At 53.4% G+C, this 21,049-nt stretch overlaps 4 protein-coding genes across 5 annotated transcripts; 3 read left to right on the top strand and 1 right to left on the bottom strand.

Moving 5' to 3' along the window:
• Positions 1-460: 460 nt before the first annotated feature.
• LOC149271669 (tumor necrosis factor receptor superfamily member 6B-like) lies at positions 461-2,757 on the top strand. The gene is made up of 5 exons (XM_089507228.1): positions 461-540; positions 956-977; positions 1,282-1,657; positions 1,737-1,922; positions 2,468-2,757. The coding sequence occupies exons 1-5, from the start codon at positions 461-463 to the stop codon at positions 2,755-2,757; spliced, it is 954 nt and encodes a 317-aa protein (XP_089363354.1).
• Positions 2,758-4,155: 1,398 nt separating this feature from the next.
• On the bottom strand, positions 4,156-6,459 carry LOC149271668 (ADP-ribosylation factor-related protein 1-like). The gene is made up of 7 exons (XM_089507216.1): positions 6,367-6,459; positions 6,163-6,250; positions 5,855-5,937; positions 5,695-5,776; positions 5,467-5,537; positions 4,597-4,697; positions 4,156-4,243 (listed from the first exon to the last, which is right to left on the bottom strand). Exons 1-7 carry the CDS (start codon positions 6,457-6,459, stop codon positions 4,156-4,158), a joined length of 606 nt encoding a protein of 201 aa, XP_089363342.1.
• Positions 6,460-7,847: 1,388 nt separating this feature from the next.
• On the top strand, positions 7,848-10,261 carry LOC149271667 (zinc finger CCCH-type with G patch domain-containing protein-like). 2 transcript variants are annotated; one of them, XM_089507219.1, is made up of 6 exons: positions 7,848-8,428; positions 8,506-8,639; positions 8,748-8,881; positions 8,995-9,100; positions 9,401-9,794; positions 10,123-10,261. In XM_089507219.1, exons 1-6 carry the CDS (start codon positions 7,848-7,850, stop codon positions 10,259-10,261), a joined length of 1,488 nt encoding a protein of 495 aa, XP_089363345.1. The 2 variants fall into 2 exon arrangements, with proteins under 2 accessions (XP_089363345.1, XP_089363344.1); XM_089507218.1 differs by having other exon boundaries at positions 8,748-8,900; positions 8,978-9,100.
• Positions 10,262-14,111: 3,850 nt separating this feature from the next.
• LOC149271666 (zinc finger protein 704-like) lies at positions 14,112-17,034 on the top strand. Its single transcript, XM_089507227.1, has 9 exons — positions 14,112-14,231; positions 14,642-14,814; positions 14,990-15,072; positions 15,677-15,888; positions 15,962-16,062; positions 16,180-16,432; positions 16,516-16,599; positions 16,700-16,782; positions 16,923-17,034. Exons 1-9 carry the CDS (start codon positions 14,112-14,114, stop codon positions 17,032-17,034), a joined length of 1,221 nt encoding a protein of 406 aa, XP_089363353.1.
• The last annotated feature ends 4,015 nt before the right edge of the window (positions 17,035-21,049 follow it).

The following is a 21,049-nucleotide window of genomic DNA, read 5'->3' as shown; positions in this document are numbered from 1 at the left end:
AAACTGGTATGATCTCCCCCATTTTTCCACCCCCCCAAGGGTATTCATACTGAGCTATTTTGGTTCAAAGTTTACAGCAGCCTTATCACCATAGCAACCAATGGATTGGTCCAACCAGCAGGGATGTTTCATTGGTTATAAAGGACCACATTTGCCGTTATAAATACCCCTGGGGGTGCTTTGTGCCCATAAGGGTAGTTACTACCAGACAAACTGTTATTCAAGGGTGTCCAGAGGGGCCAGTGTAGCCCAAATACAACCCACAGCAGCAGAAGCCCGGCCCGGGGGCCGTTAACGCCTTCATGTGACATAAGGTTACCGAGCACCGGCCTGCTGGGGGGTGTACCTTTAAGACGTGCCCCCTTTGGGGTATGACTAGGCTCCTACCAAGCCCCGCCCTCCTACCCTCTGCTCCCTTTTTCCGTGTTCGGTTTTATTGCGGGGTAATCCCGGACCCGGGATGAGTCACCGGAGCTATAAGAACCCCAGCGGAGAGATGGAAGAGAGAGAGAAACCGGGGAGGAAGAGAGAGACACCCGGGTGAGTGCGGGAGATACAAACTGACACACAAAACAATGACTACACCGGACACCGATATACAATAACCCACTATACACACTGCTATACAGTATATATATATATATATATATATATATATATACTATACACAAACTATATACTATATATACACTATACACACTACAGTAATGCTATACACACTTCTATACACTATATACACTTATATATATATACACACACACACACACACACACGTTGCTGTGGGGGATGGGTCTGGGGGGCATAAAACTGACGATAGAACTGAAACTAAAACCAGTTTCTTTTCTCAGGAGCCTCGGTGGGGCAGGTAACCCACGGGGGGCAGTAAACTGGGGGCCACAGCATGGACTGGGCTGACTGGGAAATGTCTTACCTCTATTCTCTCGTGTCCCCGCAGGTCCTGTGAGGGGTACGAGCCGGTGACAGGATGCCTCCCCCAGCTGCGCAGGTAGAGTCTCCCCTCCAGCTCCGGTATAACCCCCTGGCCAGTAGCTGTCTGCGCCCAGAATGCCCCAAAATGCACTGCCCCCCCCCCCATACCCAGCACCACATCACAGGGGAGCGCCAATGGCTGGAATATCCGCCGTCTACAAACATCAGGCAGGCAGATAATAGAATGATAGTCGTGGAAGAGCAGGCACTGGGAGCCACTGTGTCCCGGACCGGTTGCCGCTCTCCTGCCGGTGCCGTTAACGTCCTGATGGCTTTTCCTTGTGTCAGCAGGTCGCCCTCATCATCTGCATGGTGATTGCCGGACTGAGTGCCAGCCGCGTGCCCACATACGAGTGGACGGACGGTGCTAGCGGGCAGTCGGTTGTGTGTGAGCAGTGCCCGCCGGGAACGTTCGTGGCGAAGCATTGCACGTTGGAGACGCAGACTCGTTGCTCTCCGTGCCCCGATCAGCACTATACCCAGTACTGGAATTACCTGGAAGAATGCCGCTACTGCAACGTGTTCTGCGGGGCCCGCGAGATGCTCCTCCACGAATGCAGCGCCACTCACAACCGAGTGTGCCAGTGCCCACCCGGCTACCACCGCAGAGCCCACCTTTGTGTCAGGCACACTGAGTGCCACCCGGGCTATGGAGTGGCGCTAAAGGGTGAGTAGAAGGGCTCTGTGTCCCTCTTTCCTCCAGTGTCTTGTTGTATTTATACTGAATCTGGGTCTGTGATCCGCAGGTACCGCAAACAGAGACACGGAGTGTGTGCGCTGCACCCTGGGAACCTTCTCGGCGCTCGCCTCTGCCACGGACCCCTGTCTGCCCCACACAAACTGCACCGACAAGGGCCTGACGGAGAACTTACCCGGAACCCCGGAACACAACGCCCTGTGCACCAGCTGCTCGAATCCTGACCTCGAGAAAGGTGAGCAACAATATACATTATAAATACAGTATATATTATATATTACAATATACATTATAAATACAGTATATATTATATATAACAATATACATTATATATTACAGTATACATTATATATAAGGGGCTCGGACGCTGTTAAAGGGATGTAATGAAATGTGTTGATTGGGTTCGTGATGTCATATATACGGGATCTTGTGCCGCGCGGATCTGCCGGGACCGTTTCTCTGTTTGCTCTCGTCTTCATCCCGATAGCGATACTTTTATTCCGTATTCATCGTCTGGTCAGTTCCTCTTTTTATATCTCGTACGAGTATTTTTAGCTTTCCTGCTAATCTCACTCGTTCTCTTCTCTCGTGGAATTCGGTCTGCCGGAGAGACATCCCACGGAAACCGGCCGCGTAAATTATATGAATACACTGAGAACGGGTAATCCCGGTGATTTCTCGTCCCTTGTCCCCGGTGAGTTCCGAGGCTCAGTACCGGGGAGGTCGGTTCTCTCATGTTTAGCGCTTCCCTCATTGATCTTTTTTGGTCGGTCGTTCCAGGTGAGCCGGAGTGCAAAGACGCCATACTGGAGTTCTTGGCGCATCACACTCAGTGTCCCCGACGGCTCAGACGCCCGGAGAAATCACCAAGCGATCGGGACACAAAGAGGAGAACGAGAAAGAAGCCTCGACCCAAACCTAGAACCTGCAAGGGGGATTCTCTCCTCCGAAAGGTCCTGAATGCACTGAACCCGCACGAGCTTCGCAGACCGGAGCAGAAGGTCAGAGGTTACGCTGTCGCTGCTAATGACAGCCGACTGGTTCGGCTGACGGGACTTCATGATGTTTGAGATTTAGGGTTTTAACCTCGTCGTTGACTCTGCGCCTCAGGCTGCGTTCACGGAGTTTCCAATCTCCTCCCGCCGCTCTTACTCACTTTTTTTTGCCCCGTCTTCCACTTGCTGGTAGAGACGGCTGTGGCTGTTTCAAAAAACATTCACTTTTATTTTGATTTAAAAAAAAAACAACAACCCTTTGCTACCCACGGTAACCCAACGCATTCCACTCAGCTGATAAATATTGGATACACGGACCCTTTGTGACAATAAAGTGAAACACTGGGCTTCGTAGAACTCTCTGGTTTCGTTGCGTCAGCAGCGACAGGGTAGTGAATTGGCCCGAGGGCCGGGTTCCGTCACAGCGAGCGCGAGGCATCCCTTCTAATACGTCATTGAAACGAACAAGTGGGGAACTCCCTGAGTCAATATCTAGAAACGGCCTCGTAATCCCAGCCAGGGGGTTTTCTTCCAGGAAAGTCCTAAAATAAGGCGCCTGCCTGGGCTCGTTAAACCTCCAGCGACGCTTTCTGTTTGTTTTGTGATCACGAGCCACGTAGTGAGACTCCGTCACGTCGCCAACAGCACCTGGCCGCCCTTTATCTAAAAAAAGCTCTATTCAGGTGCAATCAGCAGCAACATTCCATTGGTTGCTACGGTGATTGCTCCGCTTATATCAGCCAAGGCTCCCTGATTACCAAATTTCTCTGTTGAAAAAACTTCCTTGGTGCCACAAAGAGCCGTAAACGAGGCGATTACATAAAAAAACTATTTATAGAGCAGACCTTCCCCTCCTGCCCTTAAAACACACGGAAGCGGAACCCACGGTATTTAACCCCGCGGACACCAAAAACCCAAGTCACACACACAGCGGGGGTTGGGGGCAGGGCGGTTTGGAGCCGACACGTGGCTCCTTATTCATCCCTTTATTTAAACAATACGGCACAGAAACGATTTCACGTCTAAACACAGCGAAGGATCATTCCTTTCCCCTAAAAAGGGAAATACAGGTTGAGGTTAAAGTCCCGCAATCCGCCCGTCCGGAAAGCTGCAATTTGGTCCCTGAATCTAGAACATTACAAATAAACACACACAGCGAGTTAAGTTCAGCGTTCTCCACCCCAGAACCGAGAACATTTCCTCAGATTCCTCCGTGATCCAGGTCCGGGGGGAGGACCGGCCACTGGATCTCCCAAACTGTGCGATGATACGACGAACAGAACCTAGAACCTGGAGCTCTGGGGAACCAGAACGCACATCAGATGTCACAAACAGCTTTCTATACCCCGCCGGCATCTGCGGCCGGACAGGATGATGTGGAACTAATGCATGGATTTATAGTCTGTTATTTCTCAACACACGGATCCCTGTATCTCCAGGGCTCTAGAACCGCACTTTGGGAGCCCCTGACTCTTATGTGATATCCTTCTGTCGTGGCGGGCGATGTATGTTCCTCATCACACATTTTACCATCCACTCCACCCCTTCGTTGATCCCACTCCTGCAGAGAGAAGAGGAAAGAGTAAAAAAAAAAATCTGGACCAGACAGGGAAGGGTTCTAGAATCGCCGCGATAAATAAGCGTAGGTCACATGACCAGCCAGTGGAGCCCCCGCAGGAGACGCATGTTACTGCACCGGCAAGGACCAGACTTCTGCTCTCTTTTGGGGGTAATTAAAAACACTCTCTCCGTATCTCAAGTACCCCCCAACCCATCACATCCAGGAATTCCTGCGTCGTGGGGCGAGTCCACTCAGTACAGAAGCCCACCTTACAGCCCCCGCTATCAGATGCCCCAACCCAGTCTGTCCTATCAGCCAGCCGGGTAATAAAGGGTCAGAACGCGTCGTCTCACCCAGACAGCGCGGAGCAGGCCTGCGTCAAACAGTCTCTCTTCCCGATCTTGCTGATGCAGTCGCTGAACGCCGTCTTGATGTCTGGGATGGAGAGGCAGCCCTAGAAAACATGAGAACATTCACAACCCAATAAAAGGCTGCCCCTCGTCCCCGGGGAACCCACTGCTGCTGGAAACCTGTATAAATAAATCACAGCGCAGTCCACAGGACCCTCTGATACATACAGAGCGAAGCGTATGAGAAGACTCCCAGCTTCCTTAGCCAACCGTTGGACCATCTGCTCTCTCATTGCCTGTCCTGTTACAATCCCATCATGCTTTTCTTTTTTAAACATGTTAAATAAATGAAATAAAATGGAAACAGGAAGCGAAGCTCTGTCTGCGCGTCACACACAGAACCCCCCGTCTCACTCAGCTGGGATACGTTTCCTTTTTTCCCGTTTCCGCCGTTTCTTATAGTAAACAAGGAGAGGGTTCCTAGAAAAGCACTTTATGTGATTATCACGCATTATACACAGAGGGCTCCCCCTGCTGGTTAGACACCTAACTGCACCTGCAACAACTATAATCCCAGCACAGAAGATCCAGAACCTAAACGCATTCACTTATTTGGTATCCGTTATTTCTAATTAACCCTATCCTGTAGAGGGCAGATCAGGGGCCACTATCAGTAATATGAATGCTACGGGGGTTATTTTACAGGTTATTTTATGCTCTATTGAGGAAATCCCTAAACTGAAAGAGAGTACAATGGTGTGAGATTTACTGCAAAAAGTGCATGAACTGCTTGTTATCCCCAAAATGTTCTGTCCTGGTGATTAATGGACACTCTGAGGTCTGACGGAGCGAGGAAAGCCCGGGGAACGTTACCTCCACGTCTTGCTTGTTTGCCAAAACCAGAATAGGGACGCCTTCCAGAGCCTCGCTGGTGATCATTCTCTCTGCAGGCGACAGAGAAAAGCCATGAAAAGGCCGTTGTGACAGAGCTCCGAGCTGCCTGCCCTCAGCAGAGAGAGTAGGAGGCAGCCTGCGGGGCCAGTTCCACCAGACACATAGGAGTCCGATGGGACATCCAACCCCAGCGCTGTAAACACTCACCGAAAGCTCTCTTTGATTCCGAGAGACGCGTCTCATCTGTAGAATCGATTACGTAAATCACTCCGTGCGACTCAGCGTAATACTGCAACAAAAACAGACTTCAGACACACCGCGGGGCAGAGCCACCGAGCCAAGGAGCAGAGCCAGTGCCGGTACTCACCTTGTCCCACAGCGACTGCAGCTCCTCCTGGCCACCGAGATCCCAGAACATCAGCTGGACCTTCCCCACAGCAATGGTTCCGACTGCAACAGACGCAATATGATCAGTAGAAGCCCCCTCTGCATCATCCGCATTGCACGAGGCCCCCCCCTCTGTATCACCTGAACTGCACGGGGGGCCCCCCTGGAAGGCTCAGAAAACCAATGGAACTCATGGGGGGAAAACTTGTATTTCCTTTTGAATGCAAACCTTACCCCCGGCCAAAGAGGACCCCCAAACCCCACAGGCCACCCCATAAAACCACTTACTGTTCAGCCCCACCGTGGTCGTGATCTTGGAGAGATTCATCCCCTTGTAGTTCCGACTGAATCGGATTTTAGTTTGTTCCAAAAAGGTCTAAAGAACAAAAAGCAGTTCCAGTAAAACCCGCCGTCTGCCGAAGCCCTCCCCGCTACGCTCCCGCCTGGCAGCGCCCTACCTGTCACACACCCCCCTTGGAAGCGCCAACTTACCGTCTTCCCGGCATTGTCCAGGCCCAGAATCAGGATGCAATATTCCTCCTTCTGGAACATATATTTATACAGCCCCGAAAGCAGGGTGTACATGGCGAGACCCTGCGAGACGAGAAAAGAGACCACTCCTCAGACTGGCAATAACGAGACTCAGGAAAAACGAGGGGCACGTGACCCCCACACATACAGGGCCAAATACTAAGGAGATATGTTCTGAAATATATGTGAGCAGCTGGCTGGATAGATAGCATTTATTTGGATACATTAACATAACATACCCCTGCCTGGGGCAGGTAAACTGACAGCATGGGGTATATGTCACTCCTGAGGGGGCAAACCCACTTATTGGTTTACGGCTATGAGCACCATAGTATAGCGGGGGGGGGGTAAAGAACCCAGATATCTGCACGACAGCTGTATGGCCGGCCACACGAAAGGAGATTTGCCACCACTTAGTGTACGGGGGCAAATAATTATACCCCTGCCCCTGACTCACCTATTTAACTCTAATATCCCATCAGAAGAAAACAGCCAACACCAACTTCCGGCATTAGGCGCACGGCATGATGGGAAACCGATCGGATAACCAATACGTCGCCAGCAGACGGCCATCTTACGTGTGGCACCGCAAAGTCGAATGCTTTTTGGTCAGAGACACCCAGGTGCTGCTGGAGCCCAAGAGTGTTTTTTTTGGCTTGGTTTTTATTTAGTGTTTTTTTGTTCTAGCCAACGGCATGTATAAAGCAATCTGAACACTGTCTTTAATTAAACCAGAACTATAATGGCAGCCGCCAGTACCAAGATGGCTGCCTGAACTGTCTGCCACACCGTAAGCTCTATGGTGAGTGACGTCATTAGGCCGGTGTCATGGCGGCCTTTCATCTCTATGCCGAGTAAGAGGGGCACATACTGGGACTCTGAGGAGGTTATTGGAGTATGACAGCTGCACCTTCTAGGGAGAGGGGTAATGTGCTGGGGACTCGCCCCCAGAGGAGACCGGTACCCGGTTAAATCCTGCCCCCCCCCCCTAGGAGGGAAGTAACTTGGGATCTCCCATCCTTTAGAAAGGAGATAATTAATGCTCCCTCCGCCCACTAGAAGGGCAATAATTGGGGAGGTCCCCCTCCTTGTTGTAGGACATTGAGCGGGGGTCTCACCCCCTCAGAGGGCAATACCTTTAGTTGTTGCTTCCACTGGAGATTGTGCAGCAATTATGTCACCAATAGGCCTTTGGCGGTGACTTTCTTGGCCCCGGTAAGACCGTGCCGACCTGTGTTGGTGTCTGTCGGGGGCTATGATGTCACATGTGAAACGTACGCCTGGTTCCTGTGAGCCGAGGGGCCAGGGGGAGGCTGAAGCAGCAGCAGCGTTTTTAATAAATTCCCATTTCGTGCCTCTCTTCTCTCTATTCTTTGCTGTGTCGTTCCAGAGGGTTTCCTGCCGGGAAGGTCGCTCGGAATTAATGCTCGTCGTGTCTGACGATGGATGAGCAGAGCCTGGGAGCCGCTCTGCAGACGTACCGAGCTCAGCTGGAGCAGGTGGAGCGGACACTCCAGGCCGGAGCAGACCCCTCACATCAAGCCGACCTCATCCAGCTGAAGGGGGATTTACAGCAGCTGATCGAACTGACGGAGTCCAGCCTGCTGTCTGTGCAGAAATGTAACCTCCTGACATCCCTGGACGGGCCTTCATCCACCTCGACCCATGATGAAGAGTACGAAGCTTTCAGAATGGCCATCGAGTCCAGCCAGGATGCCCCTTCCTCCGGAGCCAACGATGAGGTGGCTGATAGTCCAGAAGGTTCAGAAGAAGAAGAGGAGGAGGCGGAAGAGGGGGATGACGACGACGACAACACGGATGATACATGTGGACTAAAGGTGAAAGCTCCTTATTACAGCACATGGGGGACTCTGGAATATCACAACGCCATGATTGTCGGGTCGGAGAAGATGGAGGACGGGAGCGCTGGGGTTCGAGTACTTTACCTCTATCCCACCCACAAAGCCATGAAGCCGTGTCCGTACTTCCTGGACGGAAAGTGCCGTTTCCATGACAGCTGCAGGTGAGTACTGTACTGGACCACGTGTTCTTCCGTGTATGTCATGCATGAACCCCACGCGAAGTTCATAGTTCTTTCAGGTTCTCCCACGGCCAGGTGGTGTCGGTGGACGAGCTGCAAACCTTCGCGGATCCGGATGTCAGTAGTCTTGGGGTCGATTCCCTTTGTCTCGCCAAACGCGATGACGGCATCTGGTATCCCGGAAGAATCACAGGTAAGGGCCGGGTCGCCGCCATTCATCCAGTAGCTGCAGATGGCGTCCCCGTGAACCCTGCATATCGCAGCTTGCATTTTTTTGAAGTTTTTCCGTCTCAATCCTCAGCCGTTGAGGACGGTTTCTACACGGTGAAGTTCGACTCGCTGCTCCAAAAGGAACTCGTCTTAGAGGCCGATGCCGTCATTCCTCCCCTGCGAGCGATCGACTATTCGTCTTCCGATGAGGACGAGGGGGCAGAGGTTTTTGGATACGCTAAAGGTAAGTAGCGAGACCCCCATCCCACGTCAGCACTCTTATTTTTAGGCTGGTTTTGTGATCCGCTTTCTTCCTTCCAGTGCTCGTCGATGGCGAGAAGACCGGGACGGCTCCGTGCAGTTCCACGTTTGCGGGGTGGGAGGCTCACACTCGAGGAATCGGGTCAAAGCTTCTGGCCCGTATGGGATATGAGTTTGGGAAAGGTGAGCGAGGACTCGTCTCCTGTAACCCTTGTTGGTTTATAATGCAGGCAGCTCGTGCCCTCAGTGGTGATTTTTAGGTCATGCCCCTTTTTGCCCCACTGTACTCGTTACCCTTTGTGCTAAGTGACCGTGGTGCTGAAATAAAATATACGTTTTCCCTAAATTCACTTTATTTGATAAATAAAAACATCAATAAAATCAGAGGCATGTAACACGAAGAGGGTCCTTAACATAAGAGCTTACAATCTACAGACTGGTGCTGTTTGATCTTATTGGGTTGGTTTCCCCCTTGTTTTATAGGTCTAGGGCGGAACGCAGAGGGGCGCGTGGAGCCGGTCCAGGCTGTGGTTTTGCCGAAGGGTAAATCTCTGGACCAGTGCTTAAAAATTCAGCAGCGAAAGCGATCCAAAGGGCAGAACCCACCCAGAGTCAGACGGCGAGCCGCGGGGCAGAACCCTGCCGATCGCCGCAGTGTGTTCGACTTCCTCAACGAGAAGCTGGTGGGCAAACCCCGCGGTGATCAGACAGGACGGTCCTCGAGCGGCACAGAGAGGAAGGGCAAGGAGCTGTATAACGCCAGCGCCGTCAGCAAGAGGGCACTCAACGTGCAAGTGGCCAAGACGGCCGAACAGATCCAACAGAAGCAGAGGGAAATCGGACAGCTGACGGGGGCCTTGGCGCGCAATGTGGGCCGGTGAGTGAGGGGGACCTGTGCCGATACTGACACGTACGGGGTTAAAGTGTTATTAGTGGAACTGCGATGCTGGGGATGCCATGGAGGACTATAGTTGCTCCCTGCTGCCAAGGAAGTTTACATCTCCGGTAACTATTGGGGGGGTTTTAGAGCCTCCAGTCTGGGGGGGGGGGGCGATTCCCAGGATGTCTGTGAGGGGCAAATGGATCATCGTTTCTTTCATATGGGCCGGGCAGACATAACGGACTGATGGATACCGTCGGGGGGGGTTAACACTGTGGGTTTTCCTCGTGCTCCCCCTGTCTTTACGCTTTGCGTGCCTTTGCAGGGACAGCGTGTTGAGCTCCCAGTTGGAGCTTCGTTTGGCGAGTGCACGCTCCCAGCTGGCAGGGCTGCAGCAGGAGGAGCGAACGCTGCAGCGTGAGCAAAAGAAAGCCGACACTCACAAGAAGATGACGGAGTTCTGAGTACACGAGCGGCATCAAAGAGCCCCACGTGGCGACGTCCCTCCGCATAGACTGTTCATTGCTACCCCTGGATTATGTATATATGGTGGTTTTTTTTCGTTTTTTTTTCCTGGAATGAGAATAAATGTTTTTGCTGTTTTTTAATAAGTTTGCGTGCTGCCCACCTGTGTAAATCTGCCCCCCCCCCTTCTTCCTCCTCAATGGAGCCGCACCGCACCCAGCTTCCTGGAGTGTCGCAGTCTCACCGAGACGCTCAGACATCTCGTGCGCTCATCCTTTGCTGTCTGATCTGAGATATCCCTTTGCTGATGCTCTCTGTACACCTTCGCCGCTCGCCTCTGAATTACTGGTTTATCTGCCCTTCGCTCAAACGCTCGCCCGCACCGCCTGCCCTCATCTAGAAGGCCTGCTCTGACCCTGCACTCACTTTGGACCCCGGCGCCGACCCTGCACTCACTTTGGACCCCGGCGCCCACCCTGCACTCACTTGGGACCCCCTGCGCCTACAGTACCAAACCCAGGTTGAAGCGTCCCCTCGCTCAGCCATCTGTGGTCCATCGCAGGTAAAGATGGCGGTGGGTCCTCTGTAAAGGTGAGAAATGGGGAGGAAGTGGAGACCGTGTCTGAAGAGGAAACGCATCCCGTTCGGCGCCATTATCTTCCCCCAACCTCTGTCTCCGCTGCACCCTAAAGCCCCCTTGTACTATTCACGTGTTTTATTGCCCTGGGGGGCTCCTGCCGTCGCCCTAATTCAGAGACTCTTTTTCTTGGCACCGTCTTGCCGTTAGAAGCCGTTTCTAGCCATTTAACCCCTCTGTGCCCGTGCTCTTCCCCTACTGCTTGGAAGCCTGGATTTGCCCCGAGCCCCCCCGTACCACCAGGGGTAATAAAATACAGAGGGAGAGGTTCCCTTAAATAATGCTTGGAGGGCCAGTGCAGCTGTCTCTCTGGGTGTTAGAGCGCACAGCTCGATGCTGCACCTGCGCGGAGACAGGAAGCGGTTTCGCTGCACCCACCACGGCCCCCCGGGGTATTTCTGGGACGGGAGATGCTGTCGTCTGCGTGTCTAGATGCGCGACTCTGAGCGCCGTGGGGTGTCTCGCCCCGTAAACCCCTCACCCGTTCTTCTCTCTGCAGCTGTCTAGCTGGCGTCACTCCAATGGCTTCGGGTCTCGGGCAGACTGCTCTGGAGGGCCACGTCTTCCCTGCGCCCTGGGCTGCGCTGGGGCTGTTCCTTCTGCTCTGCGGTCTCTGCATGTTCTGCAAACGCCGGTAAGTCGTGGTAACGCCGAACATGTCCCACAGACTGCCACAGGTGGGCCGTTTGGTCTGGGATGTGGACGGGGGACGCGGTTAATGTCTTATTCTCCCCTCAGGAAAAAGAGGATACGGAATGTCTGCTCCACCCGGGGACCTGTTGTGGACGTGGTACGTGGACCTCGAGTGGCACCGCTGGGTGGGGGAGGGTCACTGGCGGAGGTCGATGGGGATAGACAGTCCCTGGATCCGCTGCTGAGACGTAGTGTTATTGAGTATGTGGAACTGGTGGCTTCGTCCGTCACACCTTCTGTCTGTCTGTCTCTTACAGTCTCTGCTCCGCCAGACGCAGCTCCGATCCCTCAGCAAATCCGACACCAAACTGCACGAGATCCGGAGACCCGCCGCGGACCGCAGCAGTGAGTCCCAGCTTTACCCTTCATGTATATCGCGGGATGTAATGTAACGTCCGCAGACACGGGTATCTACCCCCCGCTCACCCCCACACACACACACACACGTGTCTACCCCACACATACATATGTCTACCCCCACTTATCTCCAGCTTAGAGGACGCCGGCAGAAGAGACCAAAGAGGTCCATCAGGTTCTGAGGATTCCCCGAAGAAGCGAGTCCCCCATCCTCTTCCCGTTAGTCATCCATATCTGTCTCAATAAGCCAGGTACATTGTGTGGCCCCTGGGCCCTCCGCTGTGGACCTTGTTAAAGGTTGTGGGATCTCTGGGATGTTTTGTTGCCAGAGCGACAATAACGAAAGTCTGCGTTCCAAGAGAGCCAGAGTGACACGGCAAACAACTGGAAACCATGGTGACAGGAACACGCCAACATCCCAGAGACCTGTAATATGCTTGCCACGTGTCTGTGTGTTTTGGTACATATTGAACACGCTTACCCTACATGTTAACACCTCTTTGTCCCCCCAGAGATCAGACCACTCAGCATGGACCCGGGGTACCCATCCACCATGTGGCAGCAGCTGCCATGTTCTCCCCCGACAGATGCCACGTACTCCCAGCTTTCCTACCCCCCGAACCATCAACACTTAGCACTTTATGAAAGCATGGAGCTGTCCGAGGACAGCCCCCCCGAGCATGCAGCGACCGATGAGTATGCCTGTGTACGGAAGGTCAAACGATGTGGACCCCCGGCATCCCAGGAGAAGACCCCTGTGCATCCTGCCCCGGCTGAGCCAAGTAACGGGGGCAGTACACAGCCCCTCAAGGTATGTTTGGCGACCAGAATCTAAACCCAGATGCACCCCCAAACCCGATACGTTTAATGTGAATAAATCCCGCTAGTTAACGCCTCGCATAATGTGTTCTAAATGCCACGTGTGCGGGAAAAGAATGGCGCCGTGTAATTAGAGCTTGCTGCGTTTGTTCTTTTGCAGACAGAAGCCGTTTACTCGAAAGTGCACAAGAAAAAGAGACCTGAGGGGGAGGGGAACATGCAAGGGGCCCCCGAGAGCAGCCAGGGGCCAATCCGCTGGGGGATGGAGCTTCTGAGGGTCCCAGAGACGCAGCCCGAGGAAAACCTGTATGAAAATATCTGTGAGATGAACAGCCGTGTCCCCAGGACTCGCAACAAGGAGCTCGTCACAGAGTTATGAGTCTTATCGCCTTCTTACCCCCGGCCGGGCGTGGAGGGGCCACAGGGGGCCTGTGCACGTGAGTGAGCTCCAGTGGGTCTGACGACAAGTATCTGAGATATGAGTACAATAAAACGTTTTAATGTGAGACGCTTAGACTGGTGTTACGTGGCTTGTCCAAAACACTTGAAAGAGTGCCGGTGGGGGGGCATGTGACAATACGTGACCGCACGCAGGGCTGCTTGCCCAGCGTGCCACCGGCTACGAGGAAAGTCTCCGGGAGAGCTGTGTTATAGTGTGTGTGTGTTATGCTGTGTTACAGCTTGTGTGTGTGTATGTGTTATGCTGTGAGTGTGGGGTGTAGGTGGTTGTGAGGTGTGTGTGTAGTTGTTTGTTGGTGTGTAAGCGTGTGTGTCAGTCACTCACATACAGTCCGACCCCCAATCAGTCCAGTAATAGAGAACAATCACAGTCCCAGACACGGTGGATCACACACGGTTTGACACCCCGGCAACAGAATTGGGAGATGGGGGTGGGGTAAATGAGGGGGTTGAAGAGGTGAGTGGGACTAGTCCTCCCCCTCGTTGGCCCCTTCAGCCCCCTCACTAACCCCGCCGGTACCGGACTCGGGGGTCTCCGGCAGATGTCGGCAGACTGACAGGTGAATTACAGCCAGGGGTTAATAAGTATCCAGGCTAATAACGCCTCCTGGCGGGCACGTGATCAAGCCGGTGAACAACAACAAGCAGCGGCCAATCAGAGCAGAGGCTCTGGCCACGTGCCAGAGTGCGGGCAGTGGGCGTGGCATTTGTTGATGTTTTCCTGCAGCCAATGCGGAATGAGGGAAGCACGGGGTAGGCGCGGCCTGTGCGCGAGGCGGAGGTGGGTGTGAGGCTTGAGCGAGGCGGCAGTGTGGGCGGGACCCCGGTGCGCACCCTCCGCTGGCCGGTTCTCCCCTTCACCCTGCCCCCTCCCGGACCGGAGCATGGCGGCAGTAAGCGTCGGAACCCGTAACAGGCCGGCCACCCACACCGGTGTCAGCCCTGCCGCCCGGGGCCGGGTGCCGGAAACAGCACAAGACGCACGGAACCGGGAGCAGCCTGAGGTACCGGAGAAGGGGGTAGAACGTGCTGTATAGAAAAAAATAGGGTACTCCGACACGCTGACCCCAAACACAGAACATGGGGAGCTCCAACACACTCACACGGAACATGGGAAGCCCCGATGCGCTGACCCCAATCACAAAACACGGGGAGCCCTGACAGACTGACCCCAAACACATGCTTGTTCAAGAATGTGTTGATGTAAAGTTACCCCATGGTAGGCGGGTACGTGCCCCTTTGACCCCAGGCCGAGTGGCACATTTCAGGACCCTGAGCTGATGTTCTGTAACAGAGGACATGTTGCCCTCCTCACATTGTAAGAGGCTCTATTATTACACAAACTTAGCGCATGAACCGCTGGCGCCTGATTGGGGGTCCGGGGAATCCCACCTGACCGCTGTGTCTGTTTTAGGTTTCCGTGAACTCTGGATCTTCACGTGGCCCGGATTATGTCGCCTCCTCGCGGACCGGGCTCTACAGGGGACCCCCAGAACACCAGGAGGCAGAGTCCCCCCAGACGGACTCTGCCCGGAGCCGAAGTCTGGGTCTCCCGTGCTCCTCCGTCATCCCTGTCCCCAAACACAGGTGAGCGGACGCGGGGTACAGCCCGGGGTGCAGGGGCCCCGTCACTCGAGGAGGAGGGGTTTTTCCTCCTGAGGCCGTAGAGGGCTTTAGTGGCGGCGTCTGTAAAGCGCATGCCCAGTCGACGGGGTGCGGGAGGGTACAGCACCGTTACAGGGTCTCTCCGTCTTCTCTGCAGGTTGGACGAGGCCATCGCCGCCGCTGCTCTCACCAGCCTGTCCTCAGGGCCCCTGGTTTTGAAAGTCGGGATGAGTCTGACAGGTAACGGGGTTTCTGGGGCCGTTAAAGTGCAAACATGGCGCCACCTAGCGGGCAGGTGCAGAACTTAACGGTGTAAGCGGGGAAACGGGATCCCCTTCACCATAAAAGTACCGGCAACCGGCTCCATTACCCGGTCCCTCTGTAATATACGGTTAGAAGTTAAAGTACGTCTCGTACTTTACATACATGATCTATAGGGTGTGTACCAGTACCGGCACGCAGAGGGTTACATGCCCCGCGAACTAGCCTGGCTTTAGGAAGTAAGGCTGGGTATTTTTAGAAACAGGGAAGTAACTCCTTCATGGCCGGAGGCGCCCGTGTCACACGCTGCTTTCCCTTCACGGCGGATCCCGTGTTATTTATTTAAACACCTGCCTGTGAGAAGCCGCCATCAAGCACTCCTGGCGGTATCAGCTTCATGTCGCTATATTTGTTACTGGCGTCGCTTCCGAACAGAGTTCCTTTATATTCTATTTAACAAAAAAAAAAAAAAAAAGGAACCGTTTTTTTTTCTTTTTCTTTTCTTAAAATCCTGTGTTTTGGGGTTAATGTTTTAGCGAATGCCGCCCTCCTCCCTGTTTGTTACCCCCTGTGTTTCCTGCAGGGGGCAGCAGAGAGCCATATGGCGTGAAGGCTGGCAATTCCTCCAGCTGCAGCAGCATAAACAGCTGTGATTTGTATCGCGACACGTCCGTGCCATCCACTCCCTCGCCGCCCCTGCGCCCTGCGCCCCTACCCGCTGGGCTGGACGGGGGCATCGAGGATTCAGACACCACGCACTTCCTGTTTGGCGACCCCGTGCCCCGGAAGAGGAAGGTGAGGGTTTCTTGCAGTGGCTTGACTCTCCCCGATTCCCTGTACTGCCGTGCTGAGCCTCCTCTCTCTGCAGAACTCGGGCCGCCTCATGTTCCGCTGCCTGTGGAAGAATTGTGGGAAAGTCCTGAGTACGTCGTCCGCCATCCAGAAGCACATCCGCGCCGCGCACCTCGGGTGAGTGTGACCCGCTGCACATGAGGTTGGCGTGGGTTTGGTGGGTGAGTGTGGGGCTTGTCGTGGGTTTGGGGTAAGTGAGCCCCCGTCTTACGTACTACACCCTTCCCCATGCAGGCGATGTACGGAACAGGAACACAACGACGGGGAAGAGGATTTCTACTACACGGAAATGGATGTGAACGTGGACACGCTGAGCGACGGCCTGTCCAGCCTGACCCCCACGTCGCCCACCACGGCTGGCCCCCCAGCATTTCCCTGTCCCGGCTCTCTGGGGGCAGCTCACGGCTCAGACCTCCCTCTCGTGTCCCCTTTGAGCCTCTCGGCTCCGAGCACTCTTTGCCACGTCCACGCAGACCATGCCTATCAGGTGAGGCCTTCTCGGCTGCCCGCTGTGTCCGCTCCCCCGGCCCCTCTTTCCCTGTTTTGTGACTGTGGCTGTTCCGCCCACAGGCCCTGTCCCCCGCCAGCCTTTCTGCAGCTCCGACGGTCAGCTTCTCCTGGCAGTCGCCTCCCCTGCTCATCAAGGCTCCTCCGGTGAGTGCTGCCCATGCGTGTGCATGAGGGGGGGATTATGTATGTATGTCGTGTGTCCGATCCTCTCTACAGGGCGTTGTGTTCTTGGTACTCCCTGCAGGTCTGTCCGGTGTTGGGTGTTAATGAGAGGAGGCCGCCTATCCTGACATCTACATCCGTCCAGAAGCACGGCCCGGGGGCCCGGTGAGTCCGCATAGAATGCCAGCCCCCCCCCCCCCCCCCGTCACGCATACTCCAGCCTGGGCCATCTTGGCAGGCTACATGCGTGTCTCCTAGTACCCGTGGCCGTCGCTGCCCCTCATTCTGTACGTTCTCTTCCACAGGAAGCCTCGAGGGGAAGCCAAGAAGTGCCGCAAAGTGTACGGGATGGAGCGGAAGGACATGTGGTGCACGGCGTGCCGCTGGAAGAAGGCCTGTCAGAGGTTCATAGACTGAATGGGGGGACATCGGCCACCAGGGGGCAGCGCCCGGCTGTGCGGAGAGCAAAGCGTTAACGCAGCATTTACTGGAGATTGACGCATTTCCCGTGGGTTCCGAGTTGATCGCTTGGCTGCGACCTGCGACCGGCTGGGTCACCAGAAGGGGCAGATCTCGGGAAATGCCCCCCCCCCCCCCCCCGGCGGATTCCTGGGGCACCCCGCTGAGTGAATGGAAAAGATTGGGGGGGGGTTTATTAGGGGGGAAGGTCCTTGCACATTATTCTGCGCTTTTCGGAGAAGCCTGGGAGGGGGGGCGTGATTTCATTACCAAAGGGGTGCTTACGGTGTTTGTAGAGGCTCAGCAGGGGGGCCACCCACACAGGACCCCTGGCAGCCCCAGTAGTAGGGTATGCACCTACAGCCGGTTCTGGTTCTGTTGGGCCAGCGTGGCATCTGATTTGGCCAGTCGTTGGCCCGGATGAATTTGCTCCACAGAAGGACTGGCCCCCGTGAGTTTGGTTTGAATCAAAGTGTTTTAATCGCCGTTCTTAACTATTTGGAAGGAATTTCTATTTGATTTTTGGGTCAGAATTTTTCAGAAATGATGTAAATTGCTGCGTGAGATGCTTTTGGATTTCTGCAGAGTACGAGGGGCAGTAAGGGGCTGTTTATGCCGTCTAATTACCCTCAAGCCCCTGGGGGTATCTCCGCTCGGTCTCCTCTGTTTTTGGAGGCAGCGTAAGGGTTAATGATTTCTGCGTTTGGGGGAGGAAGCCCCCTTGGCTGTGCCGTGAGCAGCACAAACCTCATCAAGCGCATCCGGTTTATAGGCGTTTCAGCAGATTGCAAAGCTGTGAATAATGGGTTAAATGGGCACTTTTGTAAGAAACACCATATTTTTTACATATTTATACCTAAAACAAGAGGCTTAATGTCTAAGTCTGGTTGCTGAGCGCTTTGGCGTTGTACCCCGATTAACCCCTTGCGTGATTAACCCCCGGGGGCTGGGTCTTCTTACATTTCATTCCTTTTCAGGGTGAGCGAGGGTTAACTCCCCAGACATTATTTGTCCGTATTTAGATTTTTGCAGCTTGCTTAAATATAATTTTCTCCGGCAGTCGGAAGGATAGAAGTTTCCTGGAAGCCAAGAACATAATTCTTTTTTCTGCTCATTTTTGATGTTTTTGATTATTTTTTTTGTTTTCAGAGATCTTTGTGGCTTCGCTCCTCTAGAGGTTTTGCACAGCAGGCGGCGGGACGCGTTTATTGAGAACAGCAGTGCGGTCAGGCGAGATTGTCGGGTAGAGTTGTAAACACCATAACAGTCTGTAAAAAGGCAGTCCAGAAAAACGAATTTTTATGAAATATTTTACATTTTTCTTTTTATTCTTCAAAGTGCTCGCTTTTAAGAAGAAAAGACCCCCGGTGAGTTTCCTTTTTTGACGTTTACACCCCGAGGCGCGTCCGAGTCCACGGGGGGGTTGTTGTCGCTGTCTGGAACTCTGCACCTTTTATGACTCAAAGCACTTAAGGGCAGCTTCATCAATCTCTTGCACTTGTAAAGTGGACTCCCGAGTCCTGGGGGGTGAATGCTTTCATAAAGGCACATATGGGGCCGGTACTCACCGGCCAGGTACAGTCATCCGAGCTGCGTCCTTGGGGCGGGTGCATGTGGGACCTCTGAGTGGGCCTGGCCGGGGACGAGAACCCTATAGAGGTTTTGGGGGGTGGGTGGTTATGTCTCATGTTTCGTCTCTTTGCATAAACTGGGGGCACTTTCGTATATTTTATACATGCACAAGGGGATTCTGGTCGACGGGCTGTGAATTATTTTGCTGGGTTGGGGGTCTGATGCACGGTGGGATCCCAGTGTGTCTGCTGGTCAGGCAGCTGCACATGCTCTGTCCATCCCTGAATGTTGTAAAAGCAGCCTCCAGGGGCCACTACCTGGACTGAGGTTACCACAGACTCAGTTCTGCTATTGGGGCGATTTGGGAATAATCAGGATTTTTTGTTTCTTAAAGGTGTAGCTGTACAGTGGGCACACGGGGCTCTCATGCTTATGGTGGGGTCTCTTGGGGGCACAGAGAGCAGGAGATGCTTTATTTTGGATGAGATACATTCTTGCACTAGAATGGGCGGGCCGGGTGCGGAGGGGGGCTTGCTGTGTTGTGTGAATGGGATAAGAGAGCTGGGGGCTGCCGGAAAGGAGGCTGGTAGCCTGCTGGCTTTGGGGTGGGTGATATTGAGATGGCAACTGGGTGAATGAACAGGTGGGTTGGGTGAATGAACGGGGCCGACAGTTTGCTCGTGTTAGGGTGCCTGAGGCTGCTGGGTTGGGGTGTTTGCGCCTCTAAATGTTTCTTCCATTGTTCGGCTGTGACTGACGGTGTACACAGTACCACCTCGTGGAGGAATGTGCCAAGCACACAGCGGAACCTTTTCTCGATGATCTACATGAAATAAAGTTTTCTTTTTGTAAATCTATTTTGTAGCGTCTTCTTTCCACAAAGCCTGAGGACCCTGGCCTGGACCGTCCCACGGAAGTCTTGGTGAGTTTGGGGTTCCAGGAGCCCGGCTCGGGGTATTAAGAATTCTGCGTTTTACTTTAAATATTTGCTGTAAGCGGTTCTAGTTTGCAGTGAAGCTCGTCTGTAAGTGTGGAAAACGTGCGCTAGAGCACATGCAGACAGCAGTCTGCACAGGAGTGGAACCTGAGATGGGCCAGAGGCTTGCGCTGCCCCCTACAGGTCACGCATTACCCCTAATCTAACATCCCGGTATCCATGTATAAGGACCTCACAGATACCCCCCCTGTGTCATTTGCATGCTCACTTACACCGGACACAGACAGTGTTTCCTCCGCCTCCCCAGCGCTCACAGGGTTAACCTGGCGGTGGTATATCAGTATAACCCCCGAGGAAGCAGGCAACAATCTGTCAGCCGCATCCAGCACAGCCTCCCATGCATGCGTGTGGCATTGGAATGTGTTGCATTGGCGTGAGCTCCCCCTGCTGGCTGAGTCACATCACAACCAGCAAACTTGGAAAACCTTTATTGGATAACCGAATTGCATTAGATTGCGAGCTTTTGGGGTTTAAGTAAACCCTCCCGATGTGGTTTAGTATCATCTTCACCGACTCTGCTGACAATATGGTATAACTCTCTATTAACCAATGCCTATAGTACCAAAACCTGTTCATTTGCCCCGGAGGCGAGACGGCAGCTGCTCATCCACCCCTGGGGGGCATTAATGAAATCCCTCCAGCCAGTTCCGGAACACGTTAGCAGCAGTCTGTCATTTATTGAAACTGAATTTCGATTTAATCCAAACTAAACGCGGTCGGACCGCCGGGCAGAGAACACGCGGCGCTTCGGGACGACAAACAGGAAGCCTGCGCTTGGCTCCTCCCCCTCAGCGCACTCCGCTCCCCCGGCACCCTCCTCCCCCAATATTAAAACATCTCCGTCACAAACACAAGTTTATAATGAGAAAGTCAATAGATAATATATACCAGCAAAAAAATAAAATAAAATCCTCATTGCACAGCCGCCTCGCAACTTTTTCTATCTGGAAATGTCTGGGGAGGAAAAAGTAAAATAAATAATGTTTTTCTATAGGAAAGTGCAGACTCAGCAAATAAACCTCCGATAAAACATTAGCCTGAAACCAATAAAAAAAAAAAGCACGGAGTCCGTCGCGAGTCCGCAAAAACTGGAGATTTCAGAATGAAATAATATATTTATATAAATATTTGTAGGGTTTTCCTTAAAAAGTGTGTGTGGAGGGGGGATTTAACCCTTTTCTTGCATGTCTGTTACCTCCTTGGGAGGGGGGGGGCAATGCATAGCTACCTCTAGGACAGATGCCATCAAACCAGGTCCCCTTTAGAGCTTTTAAAGGGTTAGCTTATAATGTACCTCGCTCCGCCAACCAGATGCAGAGGGAAATTGAATCATTATACAATTAAGGGGGAAGTGAGTTTGTTCTCTTTGCTCTCGCATCTGGTGAAGCTCAAAAGGAGCGGGGC

This window comes from Sceloporus occidentalis, unplaced genomic scaffold (assembly GCF_023333645.1).
Source record: "Sceloporus occidentalis isolate IW3139 unplaced genomic scaffold, rSceOcc1.0.p SCAF_475, whole genome shotgun sequence".
Lineage (NCBI taxonomy): Eukaryota > Metazoa > Chordata > Lepidosauria > Squamata > Phrynosomatidae > Sceloporus > Sceloporus occidentalis.
This window is presented reverse-complemented; position numbering and strand designations above follow the sequence as displayed.